At 36.4% G+C, this 9,850-nt stretch overlaps 2 protein-coding genes across 2 annotated transcripts in view; one reads left to right on the top strand and one right to left on the bottom strand.

The window, feature by feature from the left end:
* Nucleotides 1–1,467, bottom strand: part of LOC107664281 (transmembrane protein 256-like) — an 11,480-nt gene extending 10,013 nt beyond the window's left edge. The window contains exons 1-2 of the mRNA XM_016454805.1: nucleotides 1,303–1,467; nucleotides 1,066–1,103 (exon numbers count right to left, since the gene is read on the bottom strand). Coding sequence (XP_016310291.1) covers nucleotides 1,066–1,103; nucleotides 1,303–1,384 — 120 coding nt within the window. The 5' untranslated portion in view covers nucleotides 1,385–1,467. The remainder of the gene's footprint in view (nucleotides 1–1,065; nucleotides 1,104–1,302) is intronic.
* A 96-nt stretch (nucleotides 1,468–1,563) lies between these two features.
* Nucleotides 1,564–9,850, top strand: part of LOC107664280 (neuroligin-2-like) — a 215,837-nt gene continuing 207,550 nt past the window's right edge. Inside the window, exons 1-2 of the mRNA XM_016454804.1 lie at nucleotides 1,564–1,599; nucleotides 2,618–2,673. The gene's annotated coding sequence lies outside the window, so the exon portion shown is untranslated. The remainder of the gene's footprint in view (nucleotides 1,600–2,617; nucleotides 2,674–9,850) is intronic.

The raw sequence follows: 9,850 nt of genomic DNA, 5'->3' as shown, positions 1-9,850 counted from the left end.
GATTCAAACGCGAGTTTTGAGCAGTGTAGAGTAGTGCTTGTTGTTTGTCATTTCTCCGATCACAAATGCAGACATGGTTTTATGTTTACGCGGCACGACGCAACGCAACGCGTAAAAAGACAGTATAAGTCATTATAATCAGTAATTATGTCCCCACTGGATGCAACAAATGCCTCGTTTATAATGGGTTTTAATGTTTTTGTCTCGTAGCTCCGGCAGGACAGGGCATCATCACAGGTAAGGGGCGTAACATTTCTGTCACACGCTTGAGGTATTCGGCCAATCACAACGCTCTGGATAGCTGGCCAATCAGAGCACACCTGGCTTTTCAGACCGATGAGCTTTGTAAAAATCGACGCGTTTCAGAAAGGCGGGGCATAGAGGAGAAACAATAATGTACAGTATGTGGAAAATAATGTGTTTTTTTAACCTTAAACCGCATAAACACATTTAATTACACCAAATACACAAAATAATGTTCTTTTTAGCAGCATCATATGACCCCTTTAAAGACGCAGTTGTATGACGTGATCGTATGTCCCAAAGCTTGCCTACTCTTCTACTACACACTCAAAAGTGTGCACTTTTTCTTCACCAAAAGAGTACATACTTTAAGCGCGTAGTATAAGTAGGCACACTGAGACGCAGCAATGCTTTGCTAAATCTTAATTACATAAAAGTTGACATTATGAGATAAGACGTCAATTATGATATAAAATAAGTCATAATCATGAAATGTAAAGTCACAATTAATACATAAACATCAAAATTATGATATTAAGTCAGAGGATTAAGATTTATTAAGACTTTATTAAGATAAAGGGGCTAAGTCATAATTGTGACAGTTAAAATTTTTCTCACAATTATGACAAACATTCTTTTAGAGTTTTGACTTTTCATGTCATAATTATTGTTTATCAAATATTGTTTTTTCTAATTTGGAGGAAACTGACTTCCACAGCAAGGTCCTGTCTATGTACAAAACAAAACAGTTTTCCATTTAATAATTTCGCCAAGATGAAAAGAGTGACAAAGCAACAGAACATAATAGCCAAATATACTCACCTCTCTCTGGTAATCACTGGCTTCACTGTGTCTGAATCCTGCCCAGCAGAGAAAGACACGAAAGAGTTGCAGAAAGGCTTTATAAAACTTTCAGAAAACGCTCAATGGAGTTCTCTCTGTCACGTTCGACCTGTCAAGTGCCCAGTAGTGTCATATTTTTGAGTCGCCTTAACGCAGCAATTGCCTGACGAGACCCATCAGCCAAATAAAACACAATCGATCAGAAAGGAGACCTACCGTGAGCTCCATATGCACCTGCTGCGACAGCAAGAGCTCCAGAAATCCCTGCTACCCTCTGGACCAGCGAAGCGGCGTTCATGACCCCTGAAGTAACCAGGGAACAACTGTAAGCGCATGCAGGAAACTGATGTCATTACGGATCTAACAGGAAGAATGACGCTGTCTACTCGTAATTACGAGCGCTGAGCCAAGATGGCGTCCAAAGGCACAGTTTCACATCACGTGAGCGTTCCGGTAAAGCTTTTCAGTGAAGTGACAATGAACTAGTTAAGATCAAACAAATTACACAATATGGTAAGTACAACAATTAAAATAGAATAATAATGAGTTTTTTGTTTAAAATAGTATGCTTTGCGCAAAGGTGCTTTTTCATTCAAGGTCACAGAAACGCTTAGGCCTTAATAACAATATCTACATTACATTACATTTATATGTTATAATTATTTAATTTCTTTCTTAGATGTGCAACCCCATATTTTGAAACACCGACATGCGACTGTGGCCCTCATTCACTGTTTCATCAAACAAGCTCTCTACCTTGGCCGTATGAGTATGAATTATTAATAATCCGCCATTTCACTTCAGAAAAGTTATTAAATCTAATTCTCGTGGTTCATAGGTTCGTGCACATCTCTATATTCTAGACAAAATGCAGACTTGTTAATAAACATTCTAAATCCAGAAAAATTATATGAAACCAATTATATTTGATATTATGAATATTTGCAGTCTTTTTAGAGTATGTACGGTTTTAATTTCTCTGTTCAACTGTTGGGGGAATAAAGCCATTTTGGAGCTTGTTTACGATTTCTCTCAGTGTACTAAAGCAGGCATGAGGGCTTTTAGTGTCCAGTGAGGGGCGCTGTTTTACTTTGACTGTTGCTAAAACGCAGTCTTTCAAAACTGTAAAACTTCTGTGGGTGTACAAAATAAGCCCTTAATATCTAGAAAATGACATTTTTTTAAATCCTGCCCTTGAGTAAAAACAAGGTTTTGGTCCAAATTTGTGATGCACACAAAATAACAACCCACAAAACAAAACAAAGTGTTTAGGCCCTACATTTGTGTTTGTGCAACAGTGCTGAGGTAACGTGGGATGTAAACATTCTAACTGCAGTCAGTTAAAACATTTCCATTCCTTCTGTACTTTCCATACTCTGTTGACACGAGTGTACGGGAGTTTTGAGTAAGGGTTAGATTTAGGTTTGAAAATATGTATAGTAAGCCTATAATACAGTATATGGCATTTTTCTTAGAACTTTCCATTGACCTTTGTGTTTACACTCACAAACCATTTTTATTTTTTTTACAGTATGATTTGTAAGTCGTTTTCCATGTGATGGCGGTTGGCTGGTCCCTGTGATGTAGGTGAGTTCATATTTTACTGTCCCAGTGGCGAGATTTGGTCCCCAAAATGTAGGCAAAGCCTGACTGCATACTCTTGTTTAGCAAATTCTGTACTGTCAAGTACAGTTCTCTTAATAGGCTGCATAATGTTATTTTGTACGTGTGGGAGCGAGGCAGTCAGGCGGATGCAGAGAGTTGTACAGTATGTGTTTCAGAGTACATAAAGAGGCTACACCTGACAGTCTGTTCCAGCGAACTGGCTTTGTTTTCTCACTAGCGCTATTTAGCCACGAACAGTAGACAAAATGACAAGCAGAACAGCACAACCATAAAACATCATAGCATTAAAACCACATGCACTTGATGCACTGTGGCTGTCTCTGTCAAGGCTTTCTAAACCAAACACTAGTTTTCATTGAAGCAATTCCTCCTGCAGCCTGCCCACGTTTTTGCCAGGTTTCATCAGAATCCTCTTCTGACAAGGTAATTTCTGTTTGTTAAAATCTCAGAGTTTATTTGGATGCTCACAAAAAAAACCAATGCAATAAAACACTTAGACCTTTCAGAATGATCGATCAAACCATAGATGTCCAGTATTCCAAATCTGCTTGTTTATATACTTGTCATCAAGTTCTAAATCATCTCTCTTCTAATCAAAAGTCAAGATGCTTTAATAACATCTGTTAAAGAGATAGTTCACCCACAATTTAGAAATTTGTGACCCTGGAGCACAAAACCAGTCATAAGCAGCACGGGTATATTTGTAGCAATAGCCAAAAATACATTGTATGGGTCAAAATTATCGATTTTTCTTTTATGCCAAAAATCATTAGGATATTAAGTAAAGATTATGTTCCATGAAGAGATTTAGTAAATTTCCTACCGTAAATATATCAAAACTTAATTTTTGATTTTTAGAATTTCATTTGGAAACTTTAAAGGTGATTTTCCTCAATATTTTGATTTTTTTGTGTCCTCAGATTACAGATTTTAAATAGTTGTATCTCAGCCAAATGTTGTCCTGTCCTAAAAAATCATACATCAATGGGAAGTCTATTTATTCAGCTTTCAGATGGTGTGTAAATCCCAATTTCAGAAAATTGACCCTTATGACTGGTTTTGTGGTCCATGGTCACATTTGTCATCATATTCTCAACCTTATGGAACACAAAAGAAGATATTCTGGAAAATTTCTCAGTGTTTTTGTCCCCACCATGCAGTGAAAGTCAAATATTTTAAAGCATTCTATTCTATTCTATTCCATTCTATTCTATTATTCTACTTTGATTCCATAACCGCACTCATGAATTTCATTTTAACAAGTGGTTATTGTATTGTGCAACATGTGCAATGTATATTCATCCTTTGAAAGACAAAGCATTGTGAATTCTACGATGCATGCATAAATCTTCATCCTTCAACACAGACAGCTTTCTCAAATACAGAGCTCAATAATAGATCAAAAATGAGGTTCTCTTGCTCACTCTCTCTTTGTGTGCGAGTGTGGCAGGTGTGTGGATGCAGCCCCCTGTATGCCGTTAAATTATAAAGAGCCCTCGTAGAGTTCAGGAGACAACCCTGACCTCCGGTAACAGCAGGTTTGAGAGAGAGCACCACATGAGTTCTGCAGCAGAAACAACATGGTGCCAATAGCTGATTCCGAATCAGTGGATTGTTTTAGCACATGGTGTGTGATTGGCGTAGCTTTGGTCTGAGATCAGCTTTCTTGGTTTACTGTTATATGGAAATTGAGGGCTTGTGGATGCACTGTAAGTTTCTCTAACTCTTACTTTTGCCAAGTCAGGGAGTGTCACAGCAAGAGAAGATACCGGTTATCAGCAGGGATCAAGCTGTTGATAGATACTTGGCTGTCTTTCTGACTCTGGGCTTTGAGCTTAATACCACACAAACATCTGTCTCTTGAATCTTTAGTGGTGGGAAACAAAAGCTGATGAATCCATAGTAGCCTCTTGGCTGTTTATAGTGATTTAATGTCATCTTGCTCACCGCTAACATTTGCACTTCTAACTTCAACTTAAAGGGCCACACCAAAATGACTTTTTAGGTTATAATTTATCCTTGTGTTGTTTCAAAACTGTAAGACTTATTTACTTATTTGGTACACAAAAGAAGATATTTTGACAAATATTTTATTTTGTTCATACAATGAAAATAGCTTTTAAAAAGTCTTAAATTTCTGCGTATACAGAAAATCAATGGGGTTCAAAACAACGAATTATGAATATCGTTAGCTCTGTGGAGAATTGCTTTTGTTCCTCTATTGTACGTCACTTTGGCATACAGTAAATGCATAAATGTAACTGTGCAGAATTTCTTCTTATGTGTTCCACAGAAGAAAGAATGGGACAGTTTTCATTATTGGGTGAATTAAGATCAATTGCCATCATCTGTGTCATGCTGTCAATTTCCACCAAGAAAATCCCAGGAGACCATTCCATTGGAATTCCCATTCGTTTCAATGGCAGTTGCTCAGATGGTTCAGGATTTGAAATCTGTGGTTCTCATGAGCAAAGATGGCAGAATTTTCTGAACCAATCCCTCCCAGTTGTTAAATGTCATGTGATTTTTCAATCTGGAGCTGCATTGATTTCATGACGGTTCAACTGTTTTAAACGGTATCAGCAAAAATCCATATAATTTTGTGATGGCTTTGCAATGATAAGGGACAATATTAAAACCTACTTTAGTACATTTCTCTCTAGTTTATTTCTGTGTTAGTCTGTTGTTTGTCAATCAATCAAAGCTAAAGATGTGCTGACTTAATATTCACAGCTGCCCATGGGGCATCTGATTGTGGTGTGTTGTATAACACATTTATACAAAGAATTCAGGATCAGTATTCATGCTGACATTGTCAAAAATCCAACTTTGCAAAAACAATGTATTACTTTTTTGGTTGTCTGTGAAGAAATAAATTGTCTACCATCAGGGAATAATTGGGCTATGTGCACCAGCCAAACCTTGACCCCTTGATTACTACAGAAAATCATTTTGACTCGTCCTTCATCTTGTAGAAACAAAGGAAAATCATGTTTACGGTAATGCAATTATGGAAGCCTTATAAACTTGATATCTTATTACAGATGAGAGCAACCTTAACCTTTGCTCAGAGGCTTTGTACAAAGATAGGTTATGAAGATTTAGACGGTTTATGGAAATTTGTTTTTAAAATTTAAATCTTCAGAGCCTTCCTTGTAAAATTTGGCCTTCACAAGCATTTAAATTATGCTGGAGATTAAGGCACGCACACTGAGTGCATTGGAGATTCCGGTAATGTACTCTGATCTAAGTACTGAAATGCACCGTTTGCACAAAGTGCCTTTATGCTAGCAGTAGTCAAAGTGAGAAATAGGCAGATGTAAGAGACAGCAAGAAAAAGATATGGACAGTGATCAGCACAGTAATTAGTAAAGCTCATTAGGCTCATCTCCATCCTGCTTCAAAGGCAGCTCATGCAAATTGACAGAGTTTAACCACCAGCTTCATTTTGAAAAGTTCAGTGGTGAGCAGACCTGTGGCCCTTACCTGTTTAGAATGCCATAGGCATGTTTGTAATTAAAGATTTTACTAGTTAATCCAAAATGTTCTCTGCTTTTTCAGACTAGTTGATTGAGTTCATTTAAAAAAAAAAAATGTTTTGAAAGATATCACTAAGGTTGGATTTCTTATCAGAATTAAAGTATTGCATTATTGTTGCTATGATGATAAAGCTGAATTTTCAGTAACATCAGTGACACATGATACTTCAGAAATCAATCTAATATGCTAACGTTGTGCTTAAGTAACATTACTTATTATCAGTGTTAAAAACAGTTGTGCGGCTTAATATTTTCATGGAAACCATGCTACTTTTTCCAGATTATTTGATGAATAGAAAGTTCAAAAGAGCAGCATTTATTTGCAAGAACAGAAATATTATTACAATTGAAAATAATTATTTTGTATTTTAATATATTTTCAATTTTTGCTATCTTGAGAAAGCGGAATTTTCAGCAACAATTAGTGTCACGTGATCCTTCAGAAATAATTCAAATATGCTTATTTTGTTCTCAAGTAACATTACTTATTATCAATGTTGAAAACAGGTGTGCTGCTTCATATTTTCATGGAAACCATGATACTTTTTTTCCAGATTATTTGATAAATAGAAAGTTCAAAAGAACTGCATTTACTTGAAATAGAAATCTTTTGTAATATAAATGTCTTTTGATCAGTTTAATGCATCCTTTGTGAATAGGTGTTAATTAGTTAATAATAAGTAGTGTTAATAAGTATATATTTAAAAAATACACACTGCAGTCTATATATATTGGTGGTTGGTGATACAGCAGTCAGCCAGCTGTTGTCTCTGTAGTGACAATTTCATATTGCTATGCAACCCGTCTTGTAGATCTAAGAATATCTGGATGGTTTCCAGGTGACGCTCATACTGAGTGACATATCTCAGGGCTGGGCTTAGAAAAACGAACTGATTCATCTTATTTTTAAGAGGCTGTTTGCAGGAGGCCATCATTTACATCATCTGACCTGCCTCAGCCTGTGCTGCACACAGAAATAATGACGTCCCTGTTGAGTTCTAAGATAAATTCCAGCAGAATCTGAATTGATTTTTCAGAGATGATTGATGGGCTATGAGGGTCTTAAGAGAACCTCTTGAAGTTCAGACGCAGCCTCTTAAGTAAGACGTTATAATCGTTTGGAAAAAATAATACAAATGAGAGGCGCCTCTCAGTCCCTTTCATCCAAGTAGTGACTTTCATTAACAAGGTTAATTAAAAGAGGAAAAAGAGGCTGTATTGTTTCCTGGGGCAGTGGGCAAATTTTGGTCATGAGGATGTAGCTAACGTTGTCCATGAAACTTCCACATTCATATTCATCCACATACACATTCATACATGCATATATATACATGCAGATGACCCTCTAAACACCAACCCTATACTGTATCAAAACACACAAACACCCAGAGAGGCAGTCACGGATTTGGAGACAGACTTTAGCAGCACTGCTGGGCAACAATCAACACCTTGTTTATTCTGATAAAAAGACGGAAAAAGGGAGAAGAACAAGTTCCGCTGATTTTCACTGAGCCCCTTCAGGGCAAATTCCCACTGCTGTTCGTCCCTGCCTTGTTAAGCTAGTTCCATGAGTGCACCACAAAACTCGAATAGAACTTCTGCTTCTGTAAAAACATCCTATCTGGATAGATTCACATCCTCATGAAAATGATATTTGAGAGTATATTTTGCACCTTCAGCATCACTGATGCTTGTTTTGTTGCACTGGATCCTGCTGCTAGACTCTATCTTCTTTATTTATTCTGCTCAGTAGAGTCGCACTCTTCACCTACAGCATTGCACCCTAGAGGTGTACAGTACTGTACATTGTATTGCATGTCATATATTGTATTTTTGTGCATTCTGAGTTTATATTGTATATTTTGTGTGTTGTTAAACCATCCATTTGGTAAGGCAGGTTTGCTGTGCCCTTTGGAGCAAACCCTATAGTCAAATTCCTTGTAAGTGCAGCATTATTTGGCTAATAATCTAGAATCATGATTCTGACAACCCAGTCTAACAGGAAAACGTAACTATTTTACAAGGTGGCAATTTTGTATGAATTCCTAAAATGTGAATTGTACAAAAACCAACAGTTCACCAAAGTGTAAAAAACTGGCATGAGATTGTGTTGGATTCGGATTCATTTACAAAGAAGATTTTGGTAACACTTCATTTTAAGGACCTATTCTCACCATTAACTAGTTGCTTAATAGCATGCATATTACTAGCATATTGGCTGTGTATTAGTACTTATAAAGCACATATTAATACCTAATTCTGCATGGCTTTATTCTAGATCCCTTAATCCGACCCCATACCTAAACTTAACTTCCTTATTACCTATTAATATGCAGCAAATTAGTCTATTGAGGGAAAAGTTGTAGTTAAAAGGGAAGTGTTCCCTATTCTAAAGTGTTACCAAGATTTTTAACACTACCACCTTAAAGTTCCTGTTTTACTTTAATTGTAATAATTTTAGCCCATTGGACATCATTGTACAGCTATCACTGTAAAAAATGATTTTTTTTTAGAAAGATTACTGAAATATGACAAGAATACAATTTTTTCAACTCAAAGTTTCACATTTGCTTCAAAATGTTACTTGCTGTTTCTTTGAAATTATTAGTGAAATGCAGTGAAAAGTGAAAATAGTTTCTACACCATTTTTTTTTTGGGATTCAGAAAGTGTCAAAAATTAAAAATGATTCTTGATCAATGAATCAGAATCACAATTCTAGTTTATTAATCTAATTATTAGCCAAATAAAGTTACAACTATGTCATCTGATCATTTTTGATGAATAAATGCTACCATGATCAATAGAAAATGTACATCTCTTATGAAGGAATCCCATTGCCTTTATGTAAGCACTAATAACATTAATTGCACCAGACAACTATAGCGCTGACTTTTATTAATGAGAGTCTTTGTTAATTAATCTATAATGAGCCTGATTTACATAGAAAGGATATGAGCTGAAAAGAATGACAATGACTCAATTTAAATATGCTTGCCGCAGTGCTATACCAACACAGATAACACCTATCATTTAGACTGAATGATTGTGGTTAGTGAAAAAGACTTTTACTGTAACATGATTTTGTATGTTTGAGAATAGAGATCGACGATGTATCGGTTTTGCCGATTAATCGGCACCGATAGTTTTTTGCTGGAACTATCGGTTATCGGCAAAAATCCATGCCGATAGTTTTCCGGGTTGCGTCCGTTGCTGGAACGGCTGAGAAGGGTCTGCTGTCATTATACAGTACGAGAGCAGCCTCTAGTGGTTGAAATCACTGACAGCATGTGCTATTTGTTAAGACACGTGATACTGCACGCTGAACAGAGCGGGAAACTTCAGACGCAGATTTAAATGCAGCCGACAGAAAATCATGCCGCGCCACAGAGCGCCATTCACATAGTTTTCCTTTAAATTACATTATATTGGTCCCGAATTGTTGTTAATGCTTCATTTATAGAGCTATAATATAGGTCGCGCTTTCTCTTTCCGTTTGCTCCGTTTTTTGGAAATGGTAACACTTTAAAATAAGAGTCCATTTGTAGCATTAAGATTAATGAAAGCTGTGTAAGTATTGTTCCTTGTTAGAGTGTGTTAA

This window comes from Sinocyclocheilus anshuiensis, unplaced genomic scaffold (genome assembly GCF_001515605.1).
Source record: "Sinocyclocheilus anshuiensis isolate Anshui unplaced genomic scaffold, SAMN03320099.WGS_v1.1 scaffold99, whole genome shotgun sequence".
NCBI classification, from domain to species: domain Eukaryota; kingdom Metazoa; phylum Chordata; class Actinopteri; order Cypriniformes; family Cyprinidae; genus Sinocyclocheilus; species Sinocyclocheilus anshuiensis.
The sequence above is the reverse complement of the archived record's forward strand: the minus strand, read 5'-3'. Positions and strand labels throughout refer to the sequence as shown.